This window comes from Alligator mississippiensis, chromosome 2 (assembly GCF_030867095.1).
Source record: "Alligator mississippiensis isolate rAllMis1 chromosome 2, rAllMis1, whole genome shotgun sequence".
In the NCBI taxonomy this organism is placed as follows: Eukaryota; Metazoa; Chordata; order Crocodylia; family Alligatoridae; genus Alligator; species Alligator mississippiensis.
The window spans coordinates 162,255,350-162,275,915 of NC_081825.1; the positions used below are offsets into that span (position 1 = coordinate 162,255,350).

General features: G+C 42.0%; 1 protein-coding gene across 1 annotated transcript in view; it reads right to left on the minus strand.

Annotated features, from left to right (window-relative positions):
* PPP3CA (protein phosphatase 3 catalytic subunit alpha) overlaps positions 1–17,434 on the minus strand; it is a 371,469-nt gene extending 354,035 nt beyond the window's left edge. Inside the window, exon 1 of the mRNA XM_014600086.3 lies at positions 17,285–17,434. Within this exon, the coding sequence (XP_014455572.1) occupies positions 17,285–17,342 (58 nt within the window). The 5' untranslated portion in view covers positions 17,343–17,434. The remainder of the gene's footprint in view (positions 1–17,284) is intronic.
* Positions 17,435–20,566: the final 3,132 nt, after the last annotated feature.

The window sequence follows — 20,566 nt, forward strand, 5'->3', positions numbered from 1 at the left end:
TTTATTAAAGCATTTTTAGTGTTTCTGTCTAGACAGGACATCTGATATCACCAAATGTAAAAGTTAATTTGCACTGCTGCAGATGAAAGCTTTAAAAAGATACCAATACTACCAATAGTTTTCTTTTACCGAAAACAAGACAGAGCAGATATTTTGAATTCGAGGATTCTTCGCTGTCGTTAAAGTTGCTATGGTGGCTTCTCAGATGCTGATGCCACAATGAAATCTCTACAGACAGAACCTTGCTCTCACATGATTCTTGGCTGGGATTTATCTTCACCTAGAAGGTATTGCAGGATCCGTGCTTTGTTTTACAAATATCCACTTGTCTAATGATATTTTTGAGTCTGGGCTTGCTGGTAAGCCCAAGTGAGCAAAAAAAAAAAAAAAAAAAAAAATCAAGCAGCCTATACTATATGAAAATTCAGGTTTTAAAAAGTAAAATTTTAGAGATTAAATGAAAACAATACAATTTACAATGCATGCTGATAAAAATCACTGGTTTAACCGCAGCATCAAATGGCAGATCACAGTACATATTAAAAGCTAACTTCAATTATAGCTCAAGGTATGAGAGGGCATCAGTAGGACTGATACTGTGAATCATCGGGGGAAAAAAAAAAAACCTGAAGTAATAAATTAGTCTCCAAATAATTATTGTAAGTTGCTTTTTTCCCCCCAATTTTGTATATTCACTCTTTTCCTCATAAATGAAACTATATTATATTATATGCATATACACAATAGCATTTTCCTATTTTGATATTCCCTCAAAATAAGTCATTTTTAATCTACGTTAATCTTTCAGTATAACACCTACATTAAAAAAAAAATCTTATTAGTGTTTGGGTTTCAGAGCAACTAATACCAACTAATTATCAGCATCTCCAAGAGTTCAATCATATAAAAAATTAGAAAAAGTAGTAAAAAGGAAAATGCAAGCTATTACTAACTATTTCTATGAAAACAAAATGCATCTTTCAGGCAAGACTGACTATACAGGTACACAGCATTTTGGTAAACATCCAGAAAGGATGGTAACTAAATTATAGCCCCCAAACACTGTGGTTTTATTTGATGCACAAGGCAGTATGTCTATGATTAGTCTAAACCAATAATGTAACATACAGCACCTATGAAACTGCGACACAAGCTGAAGTTAATGCTAAAGAGAAGTTTAATATGTTGATACAGTTTAATGAGACCTAGATCCCTAGTCCCTTATGTGGTAAACAGCAAATACTGTTTACATGCCAAACAGGCAACACCTGAGGTTCAAGGCCTTGGGAAATAAGTGTACCATGTCAAAAAGAACTGGGATTTGGCATTCCCAGATGTACCGGTTGTGTAGGTTCGCTCTCTCTCTTTTTAAAAAAAAAAAGTAACCAGCATAGGTTATTTCTTCTTGTTCTTTTTGGTTTCAAAAGAAAGCACCACATTTCCTTTGAAATGTAAACAAAAGTTTGATCAAAACTAAACAAGTCAAGCAATATCATGCTGTTGTCAGAGCTCATAATACTTGTGTTAATCCAGGAGGGATGACAGATATTTATCATCTCAGGTATCAGAATTACAGATATTTTATTCTTAAAATTTTAATACAACTTCAATATTCCAGCAGTCAAAGATTATTTATTTTATTTAGTTATGACAGAAGACTGAAGCTTTCCAGTCATTCTCACTACAAATGTGCCATGAACAGGGAAACCAGCTGCTTCCACTGACCCACCTCTTCCTCCTGAGAGCAGTGTAGAAAAATGGGAGTTAGCCCTCATTCTAAATCCACCCTTTAGGCATATAGGTAGAATTAGCTACCTAAATGAGATCCTGTTGCACCCTGATAGAATTCCTGAAAAAGTTATTGCAAAAGCTGAACTTCTTACTGCTTTTAGTGAGTTAGCCTTAAGGCCAAAATTATGGTGCGTTACAAAAAAGAGAGGCAAAATTAACATTTTTGTAGGACCTGAACAGAGTAGAACAAGACCACATCTAGGCACGTAAAGAAGTACGTGGAATAAGATCTAGCCCTGGGAGCCATGTTAAACTGAGTTATAACGTCAGTGTTTCACAGATGGGATAATAATATCAGGCCTCATGTAGAAAAGTACTTTGAGCTCCACAGATTTAAAAAAAATGGAATAAACCATTTATGTACATACACAGTCCACCAATGAAATTAATCCTGTAGTGGGAAAAGCATTTCTAGACATCAGAGGGTACCTGAGTTCTTTGTATTCAGTCTTCAGATTTTCTGCCAACTCTTACTCATAATGAGACTCATCCGTCCATTGGGAATCTGCCTAAAGAGCAATTTATTTCATATACTGTACTCCAAACAAGTGAGATAAAGTCTAGTCATTAGCTGTGAACCAATGAAACAGGGATTAAGTGTTTTGTAAACCCTAATGCCCATCTTTAAAACATCTTCCTTGATTTGAGAACATTTCTTCAGAACCCTTAAGAAAAGCTCTCAGGTTTCTTCATCTTCCTCCAGACATATGGAGGCTAAAAAAAATTAAAAATAAATTTAAAAAAAAAAAAAAAACCCAAGAAATTTTACCATTAAAGTAAACGTAGAATGTTCCCTCGCTAAGATTTTTAATTATGTACAAATTTTCTAGCCTGGGTTACTCCTAGTCTTTTCATTTTTGCTGCCGAGACTTTTCTACATGACAATTAAAAATTTACCTGCCATCATCCGTGACTGTTCAAAGGTCAAACTCACTTATCCAGTGCATCCTCTGAAATGAAGGCATAATTATGCCAGCTCCAAGGATGCACAAGTATATTTCTCATCTATCTTGCCTAGTTTGTTCAGAATGTACAACTTCAAGACCATTTTATGGTTTTCTCTTTTTTTATGACAAAATTTAAATTGCCAGGCATTCTGAAGATGTGTTAGAGTAAGAACTGGTCTTTAAATACCTTTGTTAAACTGTCTGGAGATAAAGTGCAGAGAACATTTAGAAGTAATCAAAAGTCCAATTTAGGGCATGGGTATACAGTATTCCTCCCTTCCCTCACCCCACCGCAGTTGGCTCTGTTGGCATTCTCTCTTCATAAATTTAATTCAGGCTCCTTGTCTTCACCTTTAAGACACTATACTTAACTTATCCCCCAACACACATACACCACCCTCTGTTACACCGCTATCACCTACTTATTGTGTCCTACTACACTCTCTCCCCCTTGGGCTCACTTTCTGTCTTGGCTTTACCCCTTCCTTTAAGCAGATCCCCATCCTTGCAACTACCACAGGTCCCCAAAAAGCTCTCACTCTTTCTCCATTTAAGCTAGTTTTTTTCCAGTACTTATTTTACATGCCTTTCCTTCAAACACTCTCTACATTCTCATCCAAACTGTTCTGCTGTCCTTGTGCAAGTTAAGCAGCAAGCTCTTTGAGCAAAGGAACATACGTACTCTGATGAGCTATTTAAGTGCTAAGGAAAGTTTTAACGTTAATCCTGTAAATATAAAATCCAGTGCATCAGATAATAGCTGGAAGTTAAACAGAGTAGAAGAGTTTATTTGATCACAACAACCCCATGTATTCATTTCTAAAGAAAGCTCCATTCCAAATGCATAGTACCCAAACAACTACATGCAAAAAACTAGAGTCTCTTGCTCTCTGCCTATGCAGAAACCAGACAGAAAGCAAAATTTTAAAGAAGGAAACGTATTTTGATTACATTTTTAGAAAACATTTTCTAAGGGTATTTTTTTTTAAAAGTGTGCATGTATGCACAGACAAGGTTCCTTGGGTGAATTTGATATCTTTTATTAGACCAACCCAAGTGGTTGGAGAATAGTTATTAAGCAAAAAGCTGCAGCAGTTGCACACACACACAAGAATGACAGAGGCAAGTTAGTTTTCACCTATGACAGGTATCATTTGCAGTACAGGATTTTTCATGGGTTCAAAATAATATCAGCCCTGTATTGTGCTAAATTCCTTACAAATATAAGACGACACGCTCCTTGCTCTAAAGAGCATATAATATAGTTTAAAAACAAGATACAATAATGTGCCAAGGGAGGAACACAGCAACACAACTGGAGACAAAAAAAGATGGACAAAAGCTAGCAGTCATAAAATTAGGCCCAATTCAGAGTTTACTGCAACCTCTGGAAAGACTGACTCCTATTAAAAATCATCAAAATCCAATCCAGCCTATAGAGGGATATCTGCAAGGGCACAAATGGCAATTAGGCTTCATTAAGCCTCAATGGTAGGTAGAAGCCTAAGGCCTTACCTTCAAAAAGTCTCCTCTCTAATGTTCATATGCTTATGCCTTAAGATTCCCTAAGGTAAAAAAAGGAGCAGGAGGTTTCCATACTGTAACTACTTTGTAGTAAATTCCTGCATGCACACTCCTTTCCCATGGCAAATAAAAGCTAACCTGTAGTATCAGCCCTTTCATTCACAGGGAACATGAATATTTTTGTATCGATGCTCTGAATTTAAAACACAAAGTTTACTGATAGAACAAGATTATTCCCAACTGTCTTCGTTAAATATGACTGCTTGTGCCATTGTAGTTAATGGTCAGTTGCAACATTTCAGGGGTTGTAATATTATTATATTACCATAGTGCTCTCACCACTGTAACTCATAATGCTCTGCAATTTGGCAAACATAATGGGAAAAATAAATGGTCTGAATAGCATTTAAAATATGTTAAGGAAATATTCAGACGTATTTTATATGGTTTCAGGTTCAATTTCTCAACTAGTCTATCCTTTCAGGGGATAGGTGGGGGGGTGTAGGGGAGGGAGGCAGCAGGAGGGTAACTGAAATGTAGCCATTTAGTTATTAGGATGGGTATGGGAACTTCGCATTTGAAAATAAAAACAGCCAAGGAAGTCCTAGTTTATTACAGAAAAATCATCGGCAGCAACTAAAACAACCTGCAAATTAATTCTTCCTTTGACATTAGATATTAGGAAGAATTCTCACTAGGAGGGTAGTAACACACTGGAACAGGTTACCCAGAGAGGTGATGGAAGCTCCATCCTTGGAGGTTTTCAGAACCCAGCTAAACAAAGCTTTGGCCGGAATGGTCTAGTTGGGGCTGGTCCTGCTTGAGCAGGGGGTTGGACTAGATGACCTCCTGAAGTCTCTTCCAACCTTAACTTTCTATGATTTTATGATTCTAAACCAAAAAGAGCACTTCTTTTTTCATCACCCCACACTTCATGTTCCGTAAAGCACCCAATGCTTCAATCCTCAGATATCTCAAATACAGGTTTCCCTTGCCAAACACAGTTTTTCCAGCCACGGTTTTGAGTATCCATGCTTAATATTCTATATACCATTTTGGCTACCACAGTATACAGTTTTGAGTAACCACAGTTTTCCATGGCCATGCATCAGCCTGCCACCTGCCATTTTCCCCCAAACCCTTTAGTCTTGCCAACCATAGGAACTTTCAGGAACCCAACCCCAGCAGTTGGCAAGGGAAGCCTGTAGATACAAAGCAGCAAAGGTATGTGCGCACAGGAGGGGAGGAGTCAGGTTGGGGGCTGTAGGAGGCAGAAGGCAGCAATGACCAGTCAGAGATGCCTGAAGAATAGGCTTACGGGTATGGCCTACCTCCCGGACATCCAGAAAAATTACTGGGGGGGGAAAAAAAAAAAACAAACTTGCTAAGGACTACACATAGATGCTACTGTCTCTTTGTTGGGGGGGGGGGGGGGGGGGGTGTACCACTAACTAGCTCTTGCTGCTCCTAGAGCAATGTCTCAATCCTATTCCATTTAAGGAGTTAGGTGCCCAGGTGCATTTCCGTTCAACCCCACTCAAGTTCCTGAAATATTATTAACGTGCTTCCGTGTGACACTATCATTTTAGCCTTACTACCAAGTTACCAAAAGCAGTAAGCAGAAAGGCCCACCTACATTTTGTGTCAAGTGTGCTTTCAGGAACTTAAGCAGGGTGGATTAAGATCATACTTAGGCACCTAATATGTAGTGAAGGATCTGGCCTCAAGTGCACAAATGCAGGTTGCCCTCTTCCTTTCCCCCCTCACCCAGCCGATACATCCTTGAAGAGAGCTGGCAAATTCCACTAGCAGAGGAAGACTTTTTTTCCCCCTAGACTTGTTTAAAAAGCCTAGCTCCTTAGAAAACTATGACCACCTTAGCAGCTTCTCATTTCAAAACAAAGCACCAAGTAGTTCATAAAATGAACTCAGATGAACACATCAAAAAGACTACACTGTAACCACAAACAATTTCTTACCCCCTCACATGAACCAACTAGGAAACATTGACAGAATAACTGATAAGAACAACCCGAATGAAAAACCTGGAAGGAAGGGAAAAAAACTGAGTCTCAAAAGAACAATAACTTAGTCTTTATAAGAAAGAGAGTGATATTTTATGCAGCTAAAAACAGCAACCAAAGACCACAAAATTAGAAGGCTGGGAAAGGAAGGAGAATGGAGATAGATCAGGAATGAGGACCTAAAAGATCAGCAAATAGTCTCATGCTTGAGCTAGATATTAAATTGAAACATTGTGCTCCCATGGATTGCTAAACAGCCATGGATTTCTGCAAAAAAAGAGACCCAGCTGCATCCCCTCCCCCAAAATAATAAAATATTTTTCACTTAACTCAAATGAGCAATGGAAAAGAGGTACGGTGCTCTCTTCCGTGACTTTGGATAATTTATCCAAGCCAGAAAGTTTTCTAAAAGAATAGGCATTTCAAAACACAAACGTATCAGAAGCCTTGCTGTATACAGCTATATGGCAAATAATACAGTCTACAACCATCAAGTCTTTAAAACAAACAAACAAACAAACCAAGTCACATATTAAGTCAAGCCAAACAAGGTAGTTCAGCTTTATCCAATGACTAAGTGGACTGAATAGTGCCTGTGTGGACTTTTTAAGGACTATTTGCAGCATCCTACCAGCATAACCCATTATAAAGACATTATTTTCATTATTCTGATCAGAAGTTCAAACTGCATTTCCCTTTTTGGTGGCAACACTGTGTTCATTGTATTTTTTTTTTTTTTGTTTTATATATAATTGTGAATTACCAGAGTCAAGTATTTAAAGCAAAACTTGCTCCTTTACAGAATTATATATAGTTATAAGGATCTCTTCAGCAATGGTATGCCCCACATAATCTATTAATTTTACTTAGACTTCTAACATCTTTTGGACAAGCCTGTTGTTTTAATTGGGGTTTCTTTCTCAAGTTTTACTGAGTTCAAACAATTTAAGGCAAATATTCTAACTGATTTGCATAAGTTTCTATAAAGCCAACTAAACTGCAACATGCAACAAATGCTGGATGGAGAAGTTAATAAGTGGATTTTAAGAACAACATGTCAAATTCTCCCAATACTGGCCTGACAGCCAATGTATTATCTAGATTGAATTGCATTTTTCACTGACAATTTCATACTGCACCAAACCTTGATTTTTATTTTATTTTTCTTATCATCTTATTCTAAATATGCCCTGATGTATTGTTTGTTCTAAAGATACAGAGGTAGTAAAGTGTAGCTTGAATATACCTTTCCACTTCTTAATGCACAGATCCCACTCACTCTCCCAACCCCCACCCCTTGTTTACAGTATGTTTAGAAATATAAAGAGGAAGGACTTTTTAAAAAGTCCACTCATCTATGGCAAGCAAACCACTTTCATGGGCAAGTACCATCAACTTCTGCGGGAAATTTTACATATACCCCTTCTGGTGATAAAGCTAACCCTCCAAGCAGAGTGTAAAACCAATGAGCTTTCATTGTTTGAAGTCTGCAGAAAGACCATTCCTGTGCCTCTGCTGCTCTTCAGAGTTTTTCCAAGCTGCAACAGAGAAAGAACTGACAGGCACCGTGCCAGTTCTCACTGCTGCTTTTGAGCATCCTGTAAGCAGCAGTGAAACCACAAGAATCAAGTCATCCACACTCTATTATGTCTTGGGAAAAGATACGAACAGCAGAAACAGCAGATACCAGAGTTATTCACTAGAAAGAAAAGTGCAGAAACAGAAGTTGGAGATTTGCATTAGCAGATACACACACTCAAACCACCCTCACTTTCACAGTAACCAGGAGGCTCTGGTACTGAGTAAATGTGTATGTGGGTGTGGGATTGAACACAGAAAATCTAGAAAGATGTAGGAAAGGAAAAGAACACCATGTAGGATGAAGGAAAATGCAAGAAAAAAAAAGAATGAAGAGAGGGAAAAAGAAGAAAAACAAGAAAGGTTCCAACTAAATGCAGTAAAATGAATGGCTTTATTTCTTCAAATTACACAGGTCATGGATATATACAGGTTCTTGTACCCTGTTGACCCCAGGAAGGCCTCAAGCTAGGAAGCTTAAGTTAAATTTATACAAAACCTGCATTATATCATTTAGGAACCTACAATATTAGCTCCATACACTAGGTATGCTGTGCATCTTAAACGCCCTCAAAGTTGGCATCTTGCCCTTAAAAATCTGTCAAGCTAACCTATACATTAAGAACATGATTTGTGATCCTGGATTTTGGATTTTTTTCCTCCAGGTTCCACAGAGAAAAAGAGTTATTGGGAACCCATGTTGGCATTCTGGTTAAATCTTAAATAAATAAGATAGTCGTGTTCTCTTCATACAGCAGTGTTGCTATGCCAACGTTAGCATGGCTAACCTTGCTTATAAAAATAGATATCATAGTCAGTTTCAAAATGCATGCAAATTACTGTGTCAAAAAGGTATTGCTCTGGAGGTGTTATTCAACACTATCAACTTTTTGGTGGAGGAGTAAATAGGGAAGAAACAGGAAGGACAGCAATACAGGTTGATATTTAGAAATAATATTCACAACAACATTTTTTGATCTCTCACTATGCCCACAACATTACATCCCACCTTTCTGGTTCATTTAGAAAAGGTCAATAAAAGGCATTTGAGGAGCGTGAGCTCCAACCTCAATATTTGTGGTCCAGTGCAAATCAGATTCTCATGCAAGGAGAGTCGCATGCATACTGGAATATGCACAGAACTGGGACCCCATACCCCATGTTAGCATAATTGACTAACATGCCACAAATGATCTTCCCTGGGGAAGGACAAGGTAAACTACTGCTTACCACACAGAAAATGGATCAAAGTGGTTAACTTAAGAAATTATATGCTGTTACACAGAACATATCTAACCACATATAAAAGAATGCGAGAGCGCACGTTTTCTTTTTTATGAAGCCTCCTTGAAGTGGGTTTCACTTCAGAAACTTGTGGCTTCCTTTATGGCACTCTTTACAAATTGAAAAAGAAAGTTTATGTTCATATATATATATATATACACACACACACACACACACACACACACACACACACACACACACACACACACACACACACACACCCATTAAAATTAATTTTAAGAAATAAAATAATGCAAACAGTGTTTCTTAGTTTCCTCAAAGCTAACAAAGGAAAATATAGATCTTACCATGCTATGTTACTTCAACACGACTGAACAATCTTGATTTAAAATGGAGTCTCACACCTGTACTTCAGGCCTCCTTTTTTGCTTTTTAAAGATACAGAAAGTAAGTGCTCCTAAGTGGGTACAAAAAGACTAAACTCCCAATGCCATTTTAAGAATACAAACGCTGAAAGGGTTCAATGCAAGACACAGTAACTTACTATTTAATGAACTAAATGGTATATCTAATTTTCAAGCAATATGGGCAGCTTGAACTTCTTAAAGTTATGCAAGCGATAAGTACCTATTGAAGGATACATTTGTTTTCCTCATTTTCTGTCTCAGAGCACAGCTGTTCTCAACCGGAGGCCTGCAGTCCTCCGGGGAGACTGCAAGCGGGTTTCAGGGGGACTGCCCAGCCTGGTGCAGGGAGAAGCCACCTCAGTCCCCTGGGGCCCAGGCGAGTCCCAAGGAAGAGGAGGGAGCAGGTACACCCCAACCAGCCCTACAACCTCCATCTTATGGGCGCTGCTACTACTCAGGCGAGTGGAGCCTCAGGGCTCCCTGCTGCCGAGCCCTGCATAGTGCACATGGGGCCATGCAGGTGTGGCTGGGGAACCAGGCTGGTCCTCAGGCAGAAAAAGGTTGAGAACCCCTGTCGTAGCACATAACAGGAAGGTAATCTGTGTACTGGAAAGCATACAATGGAACTAACTGTGGCCTGATTTGGGAAAGGAGAGAAGGAAAAAGAAGAAATGGCTTAGAGAAGTGCTTCCTACATATTCTCCCAAGGAAAGTGGCCTAACAGATAGGGTGTTTGCTGTTTGAACCAACATGGATAACATCTAGAGCAAATTCCCCTTACATAGTTTCATAACACCAGTATGGCCATGTCCAGACATGCAGGCACATGCAGTTTATAGCACCACAAACCTATTTCTGCCACCACAAACTGCACGTGGGGAATGTTAAAATGTGTCCCATGCTGCAGTACGGACTCAAGTTTGCTACTGGGAAATCCCGGTAGCAAAAAAAGTGCTGGGAGAGAAATTGCTGTGGTGCAAGCAACAAGAGCACACACCAAAAGACATGGAGGCTTAGTCCTCCAGGGAGATGCTCTGGCTGCTGGCTAGTGTCTCCACTCCTGCAGGTGTGCCATGGTTCCTCTAGCACTCTGGGAGTCAGGAGGAGCAGAGCAAGGGCAGTTTGCCCAAAGCGGGACAGTCTGTCCCTTACCAAAGTGCGTGTGCAGGGGTATGTGCGTGCTATGGCAAAAAGTAGTAGCACAAATTTGTGCCGCTACTGTTTTTGCCACTGCAAGCGCGTTGCCCTACGCATCAGGACATGGCCTATGAGATCAAAACATCTCTGTTTTATAAAAGCAAAGGGGGTACAGATGGCTTAGCCAGAGAAAGACTCAGAAATGCTCAAACGACAATAAATCTGGTGTTTAGGGAAGATTGTTCTCATGTTTTTTTGTCCTCCATGCACTGATTGAGCATCCCTATTTGACAATTCATCACAGCCCATGAGACAGGTCTCCCTAGACAGTAAAGCTCTAATTATATTCAGATATTGTCCTTTGGCATGTTAATACAAGGGAAGAAAAACTCACTGACCCCAACCAGCATACAGTAGTGATTTCTGTACAAATGACTACTGTCCTGGAATATTTTCCTGGTTCAATATAATAAATGCAACTTATTTGTTTAATTGATTTTATTGGCCAAATGATAAAAGTTGAGAATAAACAAGGTTAAGAAAACTAATGAGTATTTAAATAAAGAACCACCTACATTATTAACAAATACATAAGAAGCAGACATTTTGTTTTCATTTTCTTTGATCTGCTTACGATTACTCTGGATATCTAAATATTACAACAATATTGTAAGATAAGTATACATATTTTGTATACACACAGATTAAGTTTTAAAAATACTGGGCTTGTTTCCAAATTTCACATCAATATTCTATTGGAGAACTTACTCAATTCAGTGTTAATCTTATTTTTCATTGGTGCAAGACCAGAATCAGGCTAAATGTGTTTAAGTACCAAGGCTCATTTTTGGTAGTTAGTAGTAGTATAGGGATTATGCAGATATATTCAGTTGTCATTCTGCCCTCAGCTATAATTTATATAGCCTGTTTTAATGAGACAATAAACGCTGACCTCACATTCCTTACAGCAACTACAGTTCTTTTTTTATATGGACAATATAAGGCAGCAACATAAGAAAACACCCAGCATTATTGCAACAGTTGCGCATATCAGCTGCTCCTCCTATACTACTCTTCCTAACAGCCTGTGGCCAAGGAGGAAGATACTTTAACATCTAATCTCTCATTGTTCACCTTCTATTATCCATTCAAGCCACTAAGCAGTATTGGTCCTCACTGCAAATTTGCCAATTCTCAAAAATTTTGATCACACTGAATTTACCCAAAAGTGTCCAACAAGGGATATGAAACAACAACATAGGATGCAGAGTTCGGTTTTTTTATTTTATTTTTTACAAGTTTAATTGATCACCAGAAAAGCCCTGGAAACCCATTAAAATAGTCTAGTCTGGGAGTCAAACAGCAGGAAGCATCAGTGCTTCAAGACATACATTAGCTTTTTGACAGTTAAAGAAACAATACACCTTAAAGTAGTGATTCTAGTTTGAAGTACACAGGAAGGATGCTCACGTTTCTAATCAGAGTTTAAAGTTTTCATTGACTTTTGCCTGTTGTCCAATATATACACTTATTCTATCCTATTCCAATTTGAAATTAAGGCAACCAAAAAACATATTTATCTGGTAAAGAGATGTGCACTACTCATTCATTAGGTAAGAAATTATTGGTAGCAAATATACAGCACTTAATGAAGAGATATGAAAGCCTGACCAAAAAAAAAAAAAAACACCCAAACAACCAGTCACTGCTAATCAGAGGCTGGTATGCATGGGAAGAGTGATTAACAGTAAGTTATAAGACCTAAAAGAAGACATCAGAAGTGGTAGGAAAAGCATGAGGAGAAGGAGAAAGAGTTACATTGTATGGTGTTCATACTCTGAGTCATAGGCTGCAAAATGGGGTGGGCCACCCAGGCCATGGCCCAACCAACTTTTAGCACATTGATTTAGCTAGCTATGCAGTTAAAAAAAAAAAAAAAAAAAAAAAAAAAAATAGCTATACAGTTTTAACTGGAATGACAATTGCGCATTTGTGGGTTATATAAATTAACGTGCTAAAAGTTGGTGGGGTCATGGCCCGGGTAGCCCACCCCATTCCACAGCCTATGTTCTCAGTTTCCCTAAGAGAGAAGAGGAGTCGTGATATTCCCACACAAGTGTTAAAGAAAATGCTGCCTCATTTTCTGATTTTTGTTGTTTGCTACCCTTACTGGAAAGTTATTTGAGAAGATTTTGCTTTTAAAAAAAAATGGATAATTACACTTTTTACCAGTATTTTTGAGACAGTAATGCAATACTGACACAGGGTGAGAAGACTGGCTATGGGATACAGAGCCTTTTGCTTCTAGGTCACCGATTCAAATGTTGCCAGTATCAATAGCGACCAAAAAGTGTTAACATCAGACTGCTGTTCTGTGCCCTATGTGGAATGAGCTCGTACTCTCAGCCCAGCTTCTACTGGACAGGTATCTCCAACCTAAGAACTACCATAACACCAGTTCCACTGGTGGGACATTTAAGTAACAAATTAGCATCTCTTATGGAGGGGAAAATCTTAGGAGCAGACCCATGTGGAGACCATGGCCTAGCCAGCATGTGTGTTGTACCTTTTTCTGGTAACATGAAGGATTTTTCCGCACAAATTTGGCAAGCTAGCACCGTTCCTCCAGCACTAAATTCACTTGCCTCTCAGTCCACAATACATTTAATTAGGCACATGGCTTCAGACATACAAATAATCCTACTTATGTCAATGGAATTAGCCACATGCACTTGCAAAATCAAGCACATTTAAAAGTCACATTTTTATATGCTGTGAACACCAATAGCTGAAAACAAGCAGTCCAATAGTTGTAAGCAGTTCTTATCCCCCCTGCATCAGAAGGTTTCTATTTAAAGAGAAATTTAGGTAAATGGAAAAAACACTGCTTCACTAGACAAGTACAATATCACTCTTCAGACCAATATATGGGATTCTCTTTTCCCAGAGTTCACAAAAATTAACATTTTATTAAGTCTTGAAAACAAATCTGCTGCTCGGGTACCATTGTGCATAAATGCCATATAATCAAATCAATTGAATACAGTCTTGAAAACACCATACAACTGGCAGAACATGAAGTAACTGAAGTCCTTTTTCACCTTCCAATAACTCCCTAGCAGAGTGTTTAAAATCAACAATATATAATTAAAAACAAAAACAAAAACCAACAACCTTTCCAACAGGTGTCCATAATAGGCCAATCTGTGTGATACTGCTAGAATTCTCACCTCATCAAGTCCACCACTAAGAGTTATGTAACAGTGCCTACCTAGGATTTACACAGAACGCCTGACATGCTTGTTATAATAGGACATCTCTTGTCGTGTGTTATCTAATTGCGATCTTTGAAAACTAAAACATTTAACTAGCTTCACAGTCAATAAATTTTAAGAGCCGGATTGATAAAGTAACTATTCTTTGTGCAGCTATATGAAATAATGAAATATAAAACCTACATGCATGAGCTAAAAATACTTCTTCCCCAGATAAAAATTGCTTATGACTTTTTTTTTTTTTAAATCTTCAGAAATATCTCACTTTATACTAGTAAACAAGTTTAAGAGGTTTTTTGTCAAATACCAAGGAGTGCTGATTATCTACATCTGTGTTTAGTAATAAAATGCAAAGATTTCTGTTACTATTTCTGGGGCTATTTAGCTGTTCATTTCAAGAAGATATAGATGATTGATGATCTATGAAAAAGACAAGTGGTGCCCAACCTTTTCACCCTGTGGACCAGATGCATGGTGGCAAGTCAGTCTGTGGGCCAGATCTGGTCTCTGGGCCCGATCCAGCAGCTGGTCCTGGTGGTGGTCAATCCCTGGCCAATGGGGTGCTTAATCCAACCATGGGGGGAACAGCCCAGACAGGGCCCAATCCATCTGCATGAGGCCGGCCTGGGCCAGGACCTGTTCTAGCCATGTGGGGCCAGCTCTGATCCAGCTGTGTGAGAACAGCCCAGAGAGGGTACCATCTGGCTGCATGGGACTCACCTGGCTAGGGCCTCGTCCCTCCACATAGGGCTAGTCCAGACGGGGCCACCGCACTCCCACGCCAAATATCAAGACCCATAGGAGCCCCATGGGCCAGATGACATCATTCTACATGCCAGATCTGGCCCACGGACCAAGAAGTAAATACTATGGAAAAGACCATTTAATAGTCAAAGTTGTAACACAAGACCTGGGATTCTGCAGCTCTAGATGAAGGATAGGAGTCTTAGGCAATTTGCTTTTACAAGTCAAGCAAAGCTGCCTTAATTTCTTTTTCTTCATTTATGTTTCTAAACAGTGAAAAAAAACAACATTTATTTTAAGTTGCCTTCATTGAAATATGACAGTGTAAGAATAATCCTATTAACAATGAGTTTCTTGTGTATTACCGCTCCAGATTCTCTATTTAAGCATTTAACAGGATTTCATGTTTAATAAAAACAATGAACTAGTTAAATGCATCCAAATACTCTTTAAAATGTTGACATGTAATAACTATAGTCAGATAAATTAATAAATACCTAAGAAACTTTTGTTAAGTAGTCTTCCTTCTTTTAATGAATACTTTATAAAAAGAACAGAGTTAAATGTTTGGTGGACAGACTGTTCACTGAGTGTATAAAATCCACAAAATTATAATTTGTGTGTGTGTGTGTGTGTGTGTGTGTGTGTGTGTGTGTGTGTGTGTGTGTGTGTGTGTGTTCATATTTTTTTAAAATAATCTTTCTGGAAAGTTTGGAACCTATGTATTTACTTGAATGGAAGTATTTAAAAAAAAATGAAGAGCCATTACTGCCAAAAGTCATAGATTTCTCTTGCTGGCAAGTTTCTGATTCTAACCTGTAAACATCTGAATCATTAGAGACAATAACTCAGTTCACTGTGGGTGCAATTTTATATGTACCTGCATTCAGAACAGTGATATTTATTTGCTTTGTTTTTAATTAAAAAAAAAAAATATCAATGTCATAGTAGTTCTTACTCCAGTAGCACACCCAAGAAAATCAATTTTTTTCTTGCGGAAAGACCATAAGATTTGGTCCCATGTTTACCAAATTAGACACAAAATTTAAGAAATCTTTGTCTAATTCTTACGTGACAGTATTTGCTAAATGGTTACATCAAGATATAAGAAGTGTCTGTGATGCCCATGTCTTTAGATAACGCATCAGCCAAGGACAACCACATAACCCACCTTTAAAGCTTAGTCTTAGCGTGTCTTAGGACACTAATACAATGTATCATCCTCTCAACCATGCCATAAATATTTCGGGTTTCACAAGACAGGGCACATTGAAACTGTTTTTAATGCTACTATGGTGCAGGCAACTAATTTTCCTAAAGCCTCCCCAGATCCGAAATTCCATTAGGAATTAAAGAGAATGCACAGAAAACATTAAAATATCAAATTTGTTATTTGTTTGGTGTTTGGTTTTAGTCTATGCTCGCAAGACTCTACGTAACACAGACAATCCCCTCTAAATCTCCTGGACTTAAACACTGAGGGATTTGCATTTTCACCTGAAAACCTAGATACAGATGCAGACTTATCTCCTAAACTAAGTATGATGTACTGTACCTATGCATGCTAAACAATATATAGAACACAGAGGAAATATATGCACCGTGCATATATTAAAGCAGCCGGTGCATGGGATTTAATCACACATGACCTTTCCCTAAGAGGATCAATTCTTTATGGCAGTGCACGGTCTGGCTACTCAAACCCAAAGGGTGGCTTTCAAGACCTGAATGACCTACGAGCTGTCCAGCTCACCCTACGGTTCGCTTCGAAAGAAGATAAAAACCAGAGAGAAGGAGGCACGTTTGCGGGGAACACCCAGACACCAGGATTGCGCGCGCGCACATACATGGATGTGTGGCCGGAGCATGTCTGCTGGATAACTTCACATCCAGCCGAGCCAAATCAGAAAGGAAGAAAAAAGAAAAAAACAAACGGGGATGGGGTGGGTGGGGGGAGGGATTGTTTTTGGGGGGTTTTTTATTGCCTTTTGCTGTGCCAACAGGCAGCAGCATATATCCGTATTTCCATCTCCCAAGCACCAAGAGGCTTATCTTGGAGAAATATGCCATCTTCTCCAGCCGTGCCCCCTCCCTCCCCGCATCCACCCCCGCACGGAAATTCATGCGGCTCCTGCCTGGGCGGCCGCTGCGCGGGTCCCTCGCCCCTGCACCAGCGCTGGCCGGGAGGCGGGCGAGGCTCCCCCCCACCCCCCGAGAGCCGTGGCGCCTCCCCCCTCCCCCAAGGGGAGAAGCCGACCACGCAGGATCGCTCGCGGGTGCCTCCCGCCTCCCCCCGCCAGCCGGAGCGCAACGCCCCCGCAGCCCACGAGCGCCAGCGCCGCCAGCCGGGATTGGGGCCTCTGCGGGCAGATAGCTCGCGCGGGCGAGGAGCGGGAGCAGCCGGGGGCCGGCGGGCTGCGTGGGGGAGGGAGTGGGGGAGGGCGAGTGCCGGGCGTGCAGTCACTTGGGGGGCGGGCGATGCTGCAGTGGAGCAGGCCCCCCGCCAGCCCAGGGCCGGGATCCCCCGGACTCGCCCCGCTCCTGTCAGCGGCCCCGGCGCGGGAGGCCAGCGGAGGATGCGGAAGGAGCGCGGCGGCGGCGGCGGCGCTCACCTTTCACCACCCGGTCCGTCGTGGATAACTTGGGGTCAATCGCCTTGTGCTCAGACATCTCCGGCGGGCGCGGCGCGAGGGGCGCGGGGCCTCCCTCGCCGAGCGGTGCGGGGCGGGGCGGCAGCGGCTGCCGCAGCAAGGAGCCCTCGGCGTCTCCGGCGCGGGGCGGCGGGGAAAGTTGCGGCCGCTCGCCTGCTGCCGCTGCTGGCGGAGCTGGGCTGGGCTGGGCTGGCGGGGCTCCCTGCGCTGCCTCCGCCCCCTGCTCCGGGCGGGCGGGCTGACTTCACGCGCCGCGCGGGGGCTGCACAGGGCGGGTGCAAAACACAATACCCAGGGGGGCGAGGGTGAAGAAGGAGATTTAAGAACCCGGGTGCGGGTGCAGCGTCGCCGCCACTGCCCTCGGCACCTCCCACTCCCTGCGCTCACACACAACCCCGGTGCGGCCCAGGCCGAGGCGCAACCTACCCTCCCGCGCCCCGCCTCTCCGCCTCGCACCCATTGGCTGCGGAAGAGCTGCCAATCACTGTCAGGTATCTCGCGCCCCCCCTCCCCCCCAGGTGTTCCCGCTGCGCGCGGCCGGAGCGGGAGGTGGGGCTGCTCCGGGCTCCTTGCGCGCTTGGTTGAGCCGCAGCGGGGAAGCGCGGGGCGGGGGCTAAGGAGGGAGGTGTGGGGCCGCAGACGCCGAGTCAGCAGGCAGTGGCTGTAGTGGGGTGTGTCCCACCCCGACCCCCTCCTTGGCCGAGCCCAGGCCGCCGCAGCGGCAGGGGACGGCGCGTGTCGCGAGCGGCGGGGCCGGCCGCCGCTTTTCACTCCCTGCTCCGCTGCTGCACAACAGGAAAAGCTCCGGGGCGATTGCGCCTGCGTGAGGGCCCCTTGCAGCAGTAGCGGCGCACACGCCTGCGGGGGGGGGGATGCAGCGGGAGGTGGTTTCCCTCACCTGGCAGGGGAGATCCCCGCCTTCTCCGCCTTGAGCGGCTCGGCGCGGGTAGGCACCCCTGCCAGCGCCTCCCAATGCCAGGATCTCGGCTGTGCGGCCGTGGGGGTTGCTGTCTGGCTTCCCCTCTGGCTGGCTCCTTCCGCCTTCTGGGTACGGGCACCTGAGCCCAGGGGGCACCGGGACTCCAAGGGCTCTGGCACGTAGGGCGCCTGCCAGGGGGTTGGTACGGAGGATACTTGCGGGCGGTCGCGTCACGCAGACTTGAACGATTCAGCCCGCAGGATTCAGAACCGATTTGGCCCGAGACACAAAATGTCAACCAACCAAACAAATAAAAAAGCAGTGGCATTCACAGGTTCGCCCATGCACTGCTGCAGTCCTTTTGTGTCAGGGCTGGGGGCATCCTTCACTTAGCTTTCCTTTTGCTTCAGTGCCTCTCTCTGTCCAGGTCCCAGCTCTGCTATGGGGCTGAGGAAGAAGCATAGAAAGAAGGAAGGGGGGGGGGTGCTTGGTTGGCTAGGGTGGGAGCTTTCGCATTAGGGAGATAGGTGGATGACAGCTACCATTAAAAACTGATGCATTTCTTGAAGTGAGTGCTCACAATGTTATAGCAGGAAAGGAGGTTATCTTCCATGCAGGATCTAACTGCCAGGGTGTTGAGCTAGCCTATGACAGAAGGCGCACGTTAGCCTTATACTGTGCCATCTTACCTTTCCTCCCTGTTCTGTATAGCAGTGTATACAGTGTGCTTGCTACAAAACAACTGGGAAGAATGGATGACCTTTGAGCAAGTCTCTGCCACAGACTTAAGTGACCTTAGGAAAGTTGCCTAACCTCTACCTTGGTTTCACAATAGGATACATAAACAAGGGATAATAATAACTAGTTTATTGGGTGTTGGATGATCTCTTCATCTGTATTATAAATACCCAGGGGGAAGCAACTCTGAAAACGCAAAATGCTTTATCAGTTTCTAGGGATAAATTAGTTTCAGACTCGATAAGATTTTTGTTCTGGTTTTTGGAGTATCAGTAGTTCTAAAATGTACAAATGTACTGTTACTGCTTTGACTTAATTAAAAATGAATTTATGCAACAAATCATTTTCAAAGTCTGTGCATGCATGCACACATGCTTATGCACATACCCCCCTCCCCCTTTCTTCTTGAAATATCACTTATTATGCAAATGGCTAGGTTTTCAAAAGCACTCAGCTCCCAACATTTGGCTGTTGGGTGGTGAGCTCTTTTGAAAATCTGGCCCTTAGATCTTGATCATACAGTGAGCTTTTCATAAAGCGGGACTACTGAACCATTCAAGTCCATGAATCTTTGTCTTGAGTGCACTCATCCATCTACCTGCACCAAGCCCTTTGCAGCATCAAAGCAGTACATGCTGGGAAAGAAAGAATTTTGTTTTCTGTCATTCCATGTATTCACATAGAGTTTATCAAACAAAATGGCTTTTAATTTTAGATGACTCTGTGCTACAGAACAATTTAATGTCAGAATAGTTCACTAGCTTTGGAGCAAGAAGAATGGGCTAGAGGGTGGGGGGAGGTTGTTAAGAAAAACAACCTCTGATTATCAAGTAACCTTAAGGTTACCTGACACCCTTAAGGTACTTACTAAGAATATGCCACTTGAATAGTCTAATGCACAGAAATGCCTAGTGTTCATAGATTTTATAGACACTAGGGCTGGATAGACACCATGGCTGGAAGGGGCCTCGCAAGATCATCAGGTCCAGCCCCCTGACCAAAGGGCAGGAAGTCAGCAAGGGTCAAATGATCCCAGCAAGATAGGCATCCAAGTGTTTTTTAAAGTATCTAGAGTAGGTGCTTGCACCACCTCTGGGGGGAGTCTGTGCTATACCAGATTTTTTCTTCCTGTTGTTAGGTGTGAAGTATATAAAACAGGATAATAAATAGAGATAAAGGACTGCAGGAGAGGTAAGAGATGAACAATAATACTGAAATGTCTTGTCTTTGTATATAATTATTTGTTTCTCAAAATTCTGGCCAAGTGCACCCAACTGAGGGTCAATCAATAGGCATGTGGGAAGTTCTGTAAGTGGATCAGCAATGCCACATGCACAGTACAGCTGACAGTTGAACTTGTATTTATTTGAGACAGATTTCTTTGGCAGGTTTTAAACCCTCCCTGTTTTACAGTCATCCAGGTTAACTGGTTCTATATTGGGAATAATAATCCCCTTCTCAAAGATGGTTGGTGTTTGAACCAGAGCCACCGTTCTCTCCTGAAACTGTCACTTCCCTACAAGTTGTTTGAGTTAGAACAAAGTAGGCAGCCAAGCCGATACCACCTGCTGCAAGTTATTAGATGG